The sequence below is a fragment of the Cnephaeus nilssonii genome, assembly GCF_951640355.1.
Source record: "Cnephaeus nilssonii genome assembly, chromosome: 6".
Classification (NCBI taxonomy): Eukaryota; Metazoa; Chordata; class Mammalia; order Chiroptera; family Vespertilionidae; genus Cnephaeus; species Cnephaeus nilssonii.
This window is the reverse complement of record NC_137077.1, coordinates 50,794,197-50,807,911: the sequence shown is the minus strand read 5'-3', so window position 1 is coordinate 50,807,911 and position 13,715 is coordinate 50,794,197. Positions and strand designations below refer to the sequence as shown.

At 41.8% G+C, this 13,715-nt stretch overlaps 1 protein-coding gene across 3 annotated transcripts in view; it reads left to right on the top strand.

Annotated features, from left to right (window-relative positions):
* Nucleotides 1–13,715, top strand: part of ATF7 (activating transcription factor 7) — a 110,357-nt gene that overhangs the window by 83,849 nt on the left and 12,793 nt on the right. For 2 of the 3 annotated variants that reach the window (XM_079775121.1, XM_079775122.1), the window contains exons 5-10: nucleotides 3,555–3,695; nucleotides 5,528–5,685; nucleotides 7,363–7,462; nucleotides 7,974–8,087; nucleotides 8,705–8,857; nucleotides 12,298–12,495. In XM_079775121.1, the coding sequence (XP_079631247.1) occupies nucleotides 3,555–3,695; nucleotides 5,528–5,685; nucleotides 7,363–7,462; nucleotides 7,974–8,087; nucleotides 8,705–8,857; nucleotides 12,298–12,495 (864 nt within the window). The remainder of the gene's footprint in view (nucleotides 1–3,554; nucleotides 3,696–5,527; nucleotides 5,686–7,362; nucleotides 7,463–7,973; nucleotides 8,088–8,704; nucleotides 8,858–12,297; nucleotides 12,496–13,715) is intronic. The other variant, XM_079775123.1, reaches the window with a different exon arrangement.

Genomic DNA, 13,715 nt, shown 5'->3' with positions numbered 1-13,715 from the left:
CTCCAGGTGGATCTGGCAGTCGATGGAGGCCTCCAAGTGCAGGTGGCAGTTCTGGCAAACCTGCGAGGTGGACACGGTCCTCAGGGTGGGTGGCTGAGGAGAGGTGGATGTGTGGCATTGGAGCAGTGGTGGCGGGGCCTTGGGGCAATCCCAGGGTGCTGTGAGGAGGAAGTGGAAAGCTGGATCTGGGCGGCTGGCTGGGATGGGGGACAGTACTGGTTCCGTCCAAGCACTGTTGAAGCAGGAAACCACAGCAACTCTCGGCGAAGACTGTTCTGCCTATTTTACTTTTTATGTATTGATTGATTTGAGAAAGAGAAAGAGGGAGAGAGACATCGAGACATCGATTTGTTGTTCCACTTATTTCTGTATTCATTGGTTGATTCTTGTATGTGCCCTAACTGGTGGGTCAAACCTGCAACCTTGGCTATCAGGACGACACTCTAAGGAACTGTTTTCTTAAAGAAGGATGTTCTTATTGCTTTCCAAAGGAGATCAACCAGAATGGTGAACGAACTAGAAATTATGTCACTTTGGGAATATTTACAGAAATAGAGGAAGTTTTGCTTGGCAAGAGAAGACTTAATATGAACAAAAGTTCAGTCTTAAATATTTGAACAGTTTTCATGTAAAAGAAGGGTTAAATTTATTTTGTATGGCTCAGAGGTGGAAGCTGTCACTGAGTGCATTGAATTATATGTAGGTCACTTAGTGTAGATACTGTGGAAAGGATTAAAATGCTGGAATGCCTTTGCATCCTCAGGTGCTGTGATTCTGATTTTAGACTTTATATTCCAAATCTCTAGAGAATCTTTCAGTTTGGAAGACCAGAGGAAATAGTTCAAGAAGCTGAGTCAAGCCGAAACCGGTTTGGCTCAGTGGATAGAGTGTTGGCCTGCGGACTGAAGGGTCCCAGGTTCGATTCCGGTCAAGGGCATGTACCTTGGTTGCGGGCGCATCCCCAGTGGGGGGTGTGCAGGAGGCAGCTGATCAATGTTTCTCTCTCATTGATGTTTCTAGCTCTCTATCCCTCTCCCTTCCTCTCTGTAAAAAATCAATAAAATATTTTTTTTTTTTTAAAGAAGCTAAGTCAAATAAAAATAGTTCCCATGGTATAAGGGATTTTAGGGAAAAGAAAACTGAAAAGGTCAAAATTTATTCTACTTTAGAATTGAAATTCTGGGTTACTTAGTCACTTTAAAATCAAGTATGTGTTCCATAATAATTCAGAAAATTCCAATATATGATCTCAGAACATGTACACATTAACCACATGTATGCTCCACAATTGCATGACACAGTAAGACATGAAATCCCATCAAAACCAGAATATAAAAAAAAAATGTGCAGGAAAGCTATTTCCTTCTGAAAGGGAATTGTACATGATTTTTCCATTTAGCTTAAATTGTATGAATGCAAGATAAAGTGTCCGTATCACTGGAAGTCTTTACAAATTCCATAGCTTTCTATGAGTTTCTTTTCATGCTGCCTCCCTCAAACTAAAAGAAGGCAGGGCAATTCAGGGGCATGTATTTGTAGTTCTACTTTCAAAAGGCAGAACTAAACTTCTCATTATTCTTTTTCTTTGGAGACACAAGTCTCTCTCTTTTTTAAAAAAAATATGTTTTTGTTGATTTTAGAGGAAGGAAGAGGGAGAGAGAGATAGAAACATTGATGAGAGAGAAACATCGATTGGCTGTCTCCTACACGCCCTCTACTGGAGATCAACCCCACAACCTGGGCATGTGCCTTGATCAGGAATTGAACCTGCAACCTCGTGGTGGATTGGATGACGCTCAACCAACTGAGCCACACTGGCAGGGCAGTCTCTCATTTTTCAGTTGTTTCATCCTATGTGATATAATTTCTCCCTCCCCCAAAACAAAGAAATCAGTCAATTGATCAAGCTGAATTACAAAACAAAAGAAAGGAAGAAAGGAAGAAAGGAAGGAAGGAAGGAAGGAAGGAAGAAAGAAAGAAAGAAAGAAAGAAAGAAAGAAAGAAAGAAAGAAAGAAAGAAAGAAAGAAAGAAAGAAAGAAAGAAAGAAAGAAAGAAAGAACATCAAATTGTTTCCACCAGGATGTGAGGGATTTTAAACCAAACTCATTATAGGCAAATTCAAGAAAATTAGCCTCCCATGAAAAGTTTAAGGTCTTTTCCATTGCCATTTTTGCTCTGTTGACACTTCTGAGAAGCCTTTCATAGTTGGTCAGGCCTTTACTCATTGAGTATCTCTTGGTATTTCTTCCTGCCTGTCTTCACCTCACCTTGATGAGAAGCACAGATTCAATGTAAGATTATCTCCAGGAGTGTTTTATGAGCCCACAACTTTCCTGAACCACAGCTTTTCCCCAGAGGGATTTTAAACCTGTGGTTGAGAGGCCTCTCCTTCCCACCACCCTCTGGTTTCAGGGATCCCAGGATTAGCTCAGTTGGGCCTGACATCTTAGAAATGTAAAAAAAAATTAGGGCAGAAGTGAAACCATCTTTGCTATTGCTCACCTCCATCATATTGGAGAAAAAGAACCATTACCACCTTCTCTAATGTGGTAGACACCAGCCTATCTTCAGTTTGCTCAACTACCAAGAACATTTTTAGGGATTAAGGTAGCAAGAGAAGAGTTAGAAACAAACTCCTCTTTCACCAACAATTGTAGGATTTAGGAAGACGAGAGCAAAGGATCGACGTAGTCATAAAACTGAACTGCAATGCCATCGGTTCATGCCCCTGTCATGGTGCAGTGTCAGGGCCATCATCTCGGATTGTTTCTTTTCCCTGCAAAGCCACTTATGGCTCCACAGTTGTGTAAGGTGGTGGCCCCAATGCTAGGAATGTACTCTCTTTTATTTCTGGTTTTCTCCAGTCCTACTCCTAGGACCAACTTTCCATTTCTCTCACGGATCAAGTGATCAGCTTTTCCTTTCTCTGTTACCCTGAAGCCCTGTCTTCCTAACTTTTAGCTTCTAGCACCAGATTTGGGGGTGAAGTTACCATCAAACATGGGGCATGCCCTAGAAAAGGTCTTTCTTATGTTGTTTTCAGTACCTTAATCATCAATTTGTCTTTATTTGCTTTTGATAATTGGGTAATCTATCATCTGGTTGGCAGAAAAAGTGTTCACAATTCTCCAGTGGCCAATTGAGCTGGTTAGGAAAAGGCAGGCACTGGATTCAGGAATCATTTTACTTTCCTGAAAAATAATATCATAATACTTGGATGGATTTAAATCACATCTTGTTTTTCCTTTCAGGATCTTTATAAGCATTGTGAGTATTTTTTCCCTTTCAGGATCTTTCTAAGATCTTTCACCCATGGTGAAGCAGGTGTTATTTCCATTTTATAGTTAGGGAAGCAGAAGCCCTGAGAAGTTGAAAGGATTTGGCCAAAGTTGTACATAAAACCTTGGCTTCACATTTCTTTGACTTGCAGTTTGGCACTTTGACCAAGGACTAAACTTCTTAGAAGTTTATTCCCTCTTCTTTTAACTGGGAAGATACAGATTCAACTTGAAGGGAATCATGGAGTTAAACTATGCGCATTTCTCTCTTTTAGCAGGCTGCTGCAGGGCCCCTTGACATGTCTCTGCCTTCCACACCAGACATTAAAATCAAAGAAGAGGGGCCAGTGGAGGTAGACTCATCCCCACCTGACAGCCCTGCCTCCAGCCCCTGCTCCCCGGTGCTCAAGGACAAGGTAAAATTCTCTATCAGAAGTCATCCCACATGTTAATTAATAGATTACATTTTGATTCATTAGTTGTACAAATAGTGTGTGATACAGGAAGATGGAATATATTCAAATAAATGTTAATTGTTCAGAAGATTTATATAAATTACACCTACTCTGTGACCCAGCAGTTCTACTTCTAAGTCCATGTGGAAATGAAATTACTGTGTATGTCCACCCAAAGAAGTGTATGAGAATGTTCATAACAGTTTTATTGATAATAGTATAAAAAGCTAGAAGTAGTCCATCAACAAGAAAATGAACCAAGTGTAGTATATTTATAAAATGGAATACTACATGGCATTAAAAAAGAATAAGCTAATGATATACACAACAGTAAGGATGAATTTCACAAATGTTATATTGAACAATAACAAAAATTCATAGACAGAAGTACATACTATGTAATTTTATTTACATCAGGTTCAAGAAAAGGCAAAAGTATTTGATGGTGATAGAACTCAGAATAATGTTTAACCTCTTGTGGGGAAAGGTATGGATTGGGAAGGGATGCATGAGAACCTTCTGGGGTGCTAGAAATGGGCTCTGTCTTGATTTCACATATGCAAAAATTCATTTAGTTGTACCTTAGTCAATGCATGTTACTGTATTTATGTAGTACTTTAATTAATAAGTGAAAAAGAAAATCACTTGGTTTATAAACTGGACATTAAACAATTTTTTAAAAAGTCTTCCCAGAGGTAAGTCTTCTAATCACTTAAAGGGAGTATCTGCTAGGATTCTGAAAATTTTTTAAAGGAAACATTTTAAGAAGTAGTAATTTTTATACATTTATTGAAATATAGTACATGTACAGAAAAGTACATAAATTGTAAGTATACAGCTCACTGAATTTTCACAAAGTTTACAGACTTTGTAACTAGTGCCCAGGTATTATCAAAACCTCAGAAGCCCCCTCACGCCTCCTTCCAATCTCTACTGTTCTACCAGCAGTTATTTTTTTTAGCAGTTATTAATTTTAATATCCACTTTGAATAGTGCATCTATAGCTCATTTTACTTCCCTCCAAACTTGGTTTGATAACTTCTAAAACCATTCCCTCCATAAACATTGTACCACCACTTCCCCCACCTCAGCCCCCCCCCCCAAAAAAAAAATTACAGCCTTCCCCTCTCTTTCTCCTTTTCATCAGCAACCAGGTCCTAAAAGCTGTCTGGAGATGTTTTCATGGCCAATGTGGCCACTGGTAACCTAATATCCTAACAGAGGGAAGAGGTTGTTTTATTACAATCTGATCATTATTTAAACTTCCATAGCCCTCTTTTAAAGAAGATATTGGGTTGCCTTATCACCAGTCTTATACCTGTACCTGCCTTTTCCTGTTAGAGAACAGAGGACACATACCGTATTTTCCAGCATATAAGACAACTGGGCGTATAGAAGATTTTCCTGGGTTAAAAAGTCGTCTTATACGCCGGAAAATATGGGTAGTTTAGAATGACAGTATCAAGTTTAGAACGACAGTATCTAGATTGTAAAAAATTATAACAATTTTTAGAATTTATATGATACTACAATGCTTCCACAGAGATTTCACGTGATTTTTCAACTGTCATCTCATTCATATGGGCATCATCCCTGATGAAAGGGGGATAGCCAAAAGGTCTTAACTCAGCATTTTTACTGAATGTGTGAGTGAGGTATGGTCCATGACCCTGGAGTGACATGACTTGCTCTAATGCTCTTTCAATAAATTTGTGCTAGATTTTACCAGCTACATATTCCTCTATAAACAGCCCCTTAAAGCACTTTGTGATCTGTTGGTCTCTTCTCCCCAGGAAATTGCCCCAAAGTCTGTTGTGATATCTACTCCAACGCCTACCATTGTACGCCCTGGCTCCCTGCCTCTCCACTTGGGCTATGATCCACTTCACCCAACCCTTCCCTCCCCAACCTCTGTCATCACACAGGCTCCACCATCCAACAGGCAACTGGGGTAAGTAAAGAGCAGAGAGAAATAATGAAGCCTGAATTTTTTTCTGCTTTGTAAAATTATTTGATAAAACAGGGACTGTTTGAATACTCAAAGAAAATGAGTCACTATGATTGTCTTTTTTTTTTTAATGTATTTTATTGAGTTTTTACAGAGAGGAAGGGAGAGGGATAGTTAGAAACATCGATGAGAGAGAAACATCGATCAGCTGTCTCCTGCATACCTCCCACTGGGGATGTGCCTGCAACCAAGGTACATGTCCTTGACCGGAATCGAACCTGGGACCCTTCAGTCCGCAGGCTGACGCTCTATCCACTGAGCCAAACCAGTTAGGGCACTATGATTGTCTCTCAAAATAAATAAATTCCTCCCCCTTTTGAGTAGACGAGCAAGTATTTATTTGAGGATAATACTTCATTAATTCGGAGGTTTAATACTTCTTTGATCTAAAATGAGAATCCTTAAAACTTTAGGAAGTTTGTCATAATGATCGAGGCTACACAGGAAACTACATAAGTTCTTGACCTGAATCAGTAGATATTTATTGGAGCAACACTGAATGAGGGACTGAAACACATTGTCATCATTTTTTTAGTGTTTCCCTCAGTTCCAATTAGGATTCTTGGTCTTTGCTGCCCCTAATCTTGTTTGTCTATTTGTCTTCACTCATGGCACAGCCTGTACAGATTTCATAGTGGGATGACTTGACATCCTATACCTAGGTACCCATTGAGTTAAGAGGTTACTGTCAGAATTCAGCCTTCTGAAGCTTTATTGTTCTGCGGACCCACTAGGAAAAATACAAAGAGACATCTTTTTGGACAGGGTAGAGCAAAATGTGGAAAGGAACAAGAGAAACTTATTCATATTTGGCTATCATATGGCATAATTCACCTTTGCAAAATAACTTTGGTCCAAGTCTTCCTCATCTAAGGCAAGACAGAATTTATACATGGCAGTGATAGGGAGTTTATTTAATTGTTCAAAACTGTTTTTAAAAAATTATTTTTATTGATTTCAGAGAGGGAGAGAGAGGTAGAAATATCAATGATGAGAGAGAATGATTGATCTGCTGCCTCTTGCATGCCCCCCCACTGGAGATGGAGCCGGCAACCCAGGCATGTGCCCTGACCGGGAATCAAACCATGACCTCCTGGTTCATAAGTCAATGCTCAACCACTGAGCCACACTGGTTGGGCAAGATTCTTTTTTTCAAATATGCTTTTATTGATTTTAGAGAGAGAAGAAGGGAGAGGGAAAGAGAGAGAGAAACATCAATTTGAAAGGAACATCGATAGTTTGCGTCCCATATGCACTTCAACCAGGGATTGAACCCACAACTTGGGCATGTGCCCTGACTAGGAATCAAACCAGCGACCTTTCGGTGCCCAGCATGATGTTCAACCAACTGAGCAACACTGGCCAGGGCAATTGTTCAAAACTCTCAATAGGATTTGCTTCCCACCCATTTGAGTTCAGTGGTATTTGCTTAATTTGCAAAGTGTAAAGATCTTATAGCATTCCCTGCTTTTTCCACCTTCATGAGGGTGGCAAGATTATACAGTGTTGCCCTTTAGCTTCCCTAACTGGAGAAGACTGGAAAATCTGCTATAATATAGAAGAAAGATCCATAGGCAAAAGGGTCTGTATTATGAGCATTTCACTTCATGTGTCCTCTAGGTCTCCCACTGGCTCCCTTCCTCTCGTCATGCATCTTGCTAATGGGCAGACCATGCCTGTGCTGCCAGGGCCTCCGGTACAGATGCCTTCTGTTATATCGGTAAGCTCTGTAGCTGGGACAGCCAGCCCTACCAACACACAGTCCCTCCCTTCCACCTGAATGCTCTTAAACACATGAGCCCCAGGGAAAAGTGGGCTCTGGTCTGTATTAGTGGAGCATGGAAGCCTGCCCAAACGCTTCACTAACCTCTGCCAATCCAGTACTATGGAACACTAGACAAAGGCTCATCTGGACAATTGGCTCCTGGTCTAGGAATTGATCTTGCCAGCCTGCTGATTGGTTGCTTTCACTTGGCTCTTAGCACCTTCCAAATTGCCCACCACTTTCCTCAATATAGCCCCAGCCCTTCCCATAGAAGTTGTCATAGCATTGGAAGATTAGATTCGGTGCTATGGGGGAGGTATTTCCCAGGATCCCTGTATGCCCTGTGGGCAGGTTGCACAGAACAGGCCCTGATGTGCCAATCTCAAAATCACTGCATTTTGGGAAGCTGTTGCCCCACCAATACTATTATGTTCCCTTCTGGTTTTTCTTCCTTCTCTTGATCCAGCTGGCCAGACCTGTGTCTATGGTGCCCAACATTCCTGGTATCCCTGGCCCACCAGTTAACAGCAGTGGTTCCATTTCTCCCTCCGGCCACCCTATGCCATCAGAAGCCAAGATGGTGAGTATATTCCAGCCTGGGGCGACATTGGCTCTTTCTAAGAGAAGTGGTATCAGCCTAGGTTTTTCAAGTGAGCCAAGCAAGGGAACCTTCTGGGACTTGGCAAAGCTGAAGATACCCTGTTGTGAGGTCTGTAGGAAAAGAGACCCTGATTTCGGACTCCCATCTCCTCCCTTCCACCTTTAGAGCCTGGTACATAGACCATGGCCGTGAAGAGGCAGCACAGATTGTTGGAGAGGAACACTTGCTGTTTCAGTTCCAGGGTGACAGATGGAGGGTGGATGAGTGGGCAGGAGAGCTGGCCAAGAGGTGAATAGCTGCGTAACCAGCACCTGGCCAGGTTCCAGGAGAGAGCTTTCATCTGGACTCTATTGCTTCAGCCACCCCCACCCTCCAACTGTGCCCAGGATGATAGCCAGGGAATAGAGTAGGCATTTTAGGGATCCAGGTGCACACTCTCTCCCCGTCATTTTCTTTTATTTCCTCTGTTAAGGGAAAATTGTTATGGAAATTTTCGCTATTTGTAAGTCAGTAATAAAATCCAAGCCCATTCTTCCCATCCTTGATAGAATCTCACCCTTGACAACCTTTTATTTTTTTCTTATCTTTTTCTACAGAGACTAAAAGCCACCCTAACCAACCAAGTCTCCTCAATCAATGGTGGTTGTGGAATGGTGGTGGGTACTGCCAGCACCATGGTGACAGCCCGTCCTGAGCAGAGCCAGATCCTCATCCAGCACCCTGACGCCCCATCCCCTGCCCAGCCACAGGTCAGTTGGGCCCTTAGATGGGGGAACCAGCTATGTCACCATTGCTTTTTAACTCCTATGTTTTTCAGTGAGCAGAAAATTTAGAGAAGAATAGATTTCAGCTTTCTGGGCACCTTCCTGTGCTTTGATTCTTGTTGACAATTTGACAGCAGTAAAAAGAACCATTCTTTATCCACCCTTGTGTTACACTTACATGTAAGCAGACTAGATAATGCAGAACTGTCACAGAGGAGGTCTTAACTTTTGGTGTTATCTATATGAGAATCATGTATGTGTACCAGACAAAGGAGGTTCTCCTAATCTCTTTCTCATCTATTGTCTTTTAAAAAAAACACACCCACCTGAGCAATGATGAAGTGGCTCGAGAGTTTGTGAAGCTCAAATCAGAGCCTCTTTCCATGGACGAGGGGACCTGAGCACCTGAGCTCCTGTGCCAACCAGATGGCACCAGTTCCACAAATCAGGGCCAGTGAGAGTTACTATGTAGCCAGCTTAGGTCCTCATAGTTAAGAGACTGACTCCTTCAGTTATAGAAATTTAAAGAAAATTTTGGGGTGGTGGGAGTTTGGCTTTCCACAGAAAGGGTCATGAATCCCTGACCAGTAGGTCTGTGGTGCTAGGGTGTTACTGCATAGGGAGATTTTCCATAAAGAGAGAGGGACAGACATTTCTGAGAGTGTTAACCATTCTCGGTAGACATACCTCCAACCCACACCCCATGTCTACCCCTCTCCATACTATACCTTATCCAGTTGGACCAATCCATTAGAAGGTACATATCCCCTATGTACCAATCATTAGAAGAACAAGTTTAGAGGGCCAGGAGGTTGTGCCTGGCTAGCTAGTAGTCAGTTGAGCCTATAGGTATCACTGAGCCCTGTAGTCTGGATTGAAATATAGCCAGGGCAGGAGCACACAGAATAGAATTCACGCTGTCCCTTGAGCAGAACCCACTGGTTTTGTGTGCCTGCAGTGAGAAAAAGGCCTTGAAACTGAACAAGATACCTCTAGAAATGAGCCCTGTTAATCCCTTACCCAGTTTATATCTGTCATGAGCAGAAGCAGGTTCATGAGTTTGTGAAGCTCATAGATGTTCAGCCCTCTGGAAGAAACTTGGTCTGTGATCCCTCTATACAGGCTGGATGGAGGAGGGCCTCAACACTCCCTGGGCGTTTAGAGACACTCTTTCAAGGGGTCATGTGGACTTCCCAGGCCTTTGCTCAGAGGAATGACATGGTCCTTTAATATCCTTGGTAACAGCTTCCTGGACTTTCTGAGGACTCTGCGTTGTCCACATCTGTGTTGGTCATTACATTAAACGAGAAACTAAGCATATTTGCTGTTAATTACTGTATGTGCCATTGTTATAGGGGATTATTGGCTAGTCTTTAATAAATTCCTTATAGCAAAAAAACAACCACATCACTTGATTATATTTTATAGCAAAAATCAAATAGTAATATATTAATATGTGATGTCACAGTATTAAGATGGCTCAGTAAACAAACACAAAAATCCAACTTTTCCTTATCAATTTAATCCCTTAAGACAGAGCAGTCCCTTTTAGATGCCCAGTTCTTTTCTGAAGGAGGCCTCAGTTTTAGAAAATTTCTTTGAAAACCAAATAGGCCTCAGTTTTGTATTATCTGTTCTAGACAGGTGACAAAAATCTGAGATCGGTTTCTAGAGTTGTATTCTTTGCCCAGCCCCTTTTCCTGATGTCACCACCTGCTTCATCATTTACCACCACATGTCCTAACATGTAATGGCCACATGCTGCTTTAAAGCTTGGCCAGCAACAAAAACCTTCATTGGAGTTTCTTGTTGGGAGCTAAGCCTGCCCACTCTCATGTGTCCCCTTCCGATGCCAGTCCCTGGAGATGGTAGCGCAGTAACCCCTTGCCTGAGTTGTGCTGCTTTGCCTCTTGAGGAAATTATACCACCTCCTTTTTAGTCACCATGGATTCCTTTCCTTCTCATTCTCCCCCCTCTCTTGGGCTGTTCTTTCACATCCATTCCCTGCATGAGCTGTGAGTTGCCTGTGAGAGAATAGGAACCTGTCATTTCCTTTTCCCCATCCTTGGTAAAGCACCAACCTTTACATGTGGTCCAGTGAGCTCAGGGCAGAGAGGAAATTTTGAATTTCAGAAGAATTAGTGTAAATTTTCCTAGGTGTAGTGAGAAGCATTGAACTAAGGCTTCTAGCTCATTAAATTGAATTTGAAATTTCCTCCCCATTTTTTCTTTTGGGAGAGATATTAGTCTGAATAACTAAAATTATCTCTTGATTATCTTAATGAAGATGATGATTCAGTAGGGCCTGAAGTGGAGTATAAGATTCTATTTTTTATAAGCTCATGCTTATTCTCATACAACTAATGTGAGCTTCTAGCATTGGGGAACTAATATAGATATTCTTTAATAGCAACAGATCTAGAACATATTTACTTTTGGTGTTGTTTTACATTACATAGTTTGTTTTATGCAGATGGTTTACCCCTCTACATTTTTATGTTTGCTGCTATTATAAAATTGGTCTGTTGTCTCAGAACACATATCAGCTTAACAAAAAGGAAGATGATCCAAAAGTCAAGGGACATCAGCCTGAAGTTTGAAGACAAAAGACAATCCTATATCACCAATTTATAAAGGGATTTAAAAATGCTCTTCTGTTTAAAAAAGAACAAACAGGAAGGGGGGGGGGGTTGATGAGGATTATGAATAAAAATAATATACTAATCCATAGTTCTCCATAATAGCCTAATTCTCACTAGTAGTAAAATCTTCTTTTCTGAAACTTATAGCATTCGGTTGTTTGTATATATTGCTTGTCCAAATCAGTGATTTGTAAACTTTTTTTTTTAATATATTTTATTGATTTTTTTACAGAGAGGAAGAGAGAGGGATAGAGAGTTAGAAACATCGATGATAGAGAGACATCAATCAGCTGCCTCTTGCACAACCCCTACTGGGAATGTGCCCGCAACCAAGGTACATGCCCCTGACCGGAATCGAACCTGGGACCCTTCAGTCCGCAGGCCGACGCTCTATCCACTGAGCCAAACCGGTTTCGGCGATTTGTAAACTTTTTATTCCAATCTTGCTAAAAGTTTCCCATACCCTCCTTTATGCTTTCCTTCCCTACAAGATTCCCTATAAGAAACAAAAAGTGATCCTAGTTTCATTTTGTCTGTCTGTCTGTCTCAGAGATAATCAGTTTCCAACTGAGCTCTGGCTGTATAAGTATGGGACTTGCGAAGACTGGAAGGAAATGGGAGGCAGAGTGAGGAACAATCACAAAAGAGAAGCTAAGGGTACACATAGTGATGAGACCTGCTGTGGTTACAGAGATTGATACATCCCTTTACCAGGTCTTACCAATATACCTAACACCAGGCTTAATTCCTTTCAAGTAACTCCGCTTCCTTCTTGGGCAACAGGTCTCACCAGCCCAGCCCACTCCGAGCACAGGAGGGCGCCGGCGGCGCACAGTGGATGAAGATCCGGATGAGCGGCGGCAGCGCTTTCTGGAGCGCAACCGGGCTGCTGCCTCTCGCTGCCGTCAGAAGCGGAAGCTATGGGTGTCCTCCCTAGAGAAGAAGGCAGAGGAACTCACTTCTCAGAACATTCAGCTGAGTGTGAGTGGGTCCTAGATGGATGTCGAGATTGTTGAGTCTTGAAAGTAGTGTTGAGTCAGAAAAAAGTGGGACAATATAATAGAAGATGGTAATTATTTAAGTTAGGACAGATACAGAAGATGTTCCAGGAAGAATGCAGAAAGAATCTCTTACTGTCAGAGTTGAAATCTCTTCCCCAGGGATTGGAAAAGACATCATCGATTGCCAAAGCTGCTACTGGAATGATTTATTCATAGACCCATTTGGATGAAGGGAATTAGATTAAGCACCCCAGGATGCTCTTTTAAGTCATCAGTAAACTCTGACTGGGGTCATGGAATACCCAAAGGGAAATGCATTTGTCCCAGATAATGCAGCTTAATAAAAGAAAGAAAGAAAAAGCCACACAAGCAAAAATAGAACAATTATAATTCATACATTTTCTTCTTTTTTTTAAATATATTTTACTGATTTTTTACAGAGAGGAAGGGAGAGGGATAGAGAGTTAGGAACATCGATGAGAGAGAAACATCGATAAGCTGCCTCCTGCACACCCCCTACTGGGGATGTGCCTGCAACCAAGGTACATGCCCTTGACTGGAATCAAATCCGGGACCCTTCAGTCCGCAGGCCGACATTCTATCCACTGAGCCAAACCAGTCAGGGCCATACGTTTTCTTGAATATTATTTTTCCTTCTTCTGATTATTTAAAATATTTCATTACAAGATAATATATTCACATACATACACACAAAGAGGTAGAATAAAAACACAGTCTCGCCCTGGCTGGTATCCTCAATGGTTAGAGCAGTGGTCGGCAAACTGCGGCTCGCGAGCCACATGCGGCTCTTTGGCCCCTTGAGTTTTTAGCAAAGGCCAGCTTAGGAGTACCCTAATTAAGTTAATAACAATGTACCTACCTATATAGTTTAAGTTTAAAAAATTTGGCTCTCAAAAAAAATTTCAATCGTTGTACTGTTGATATTTGGCTCTGTTGACTAATGAGTTTGCTGACCACTGGGTTAGAGCATCCCCCCACTCCACCCCACCTCTGAGCACCTAAGGGTCACAGGTTCAACTCCAGGTCAAGAGAACATACCTGGATCATAGGTTCGATCATGGCCCCCAATGGTTGGGCGCTGCTGGAGGCAACCAATTGATGTGTCTCTATTTCACATAGATGTTTCTCTCTTTCTCCTCCTCACCCTCCCTTCCACTCTCTGAAAATCAATGGAAAAAA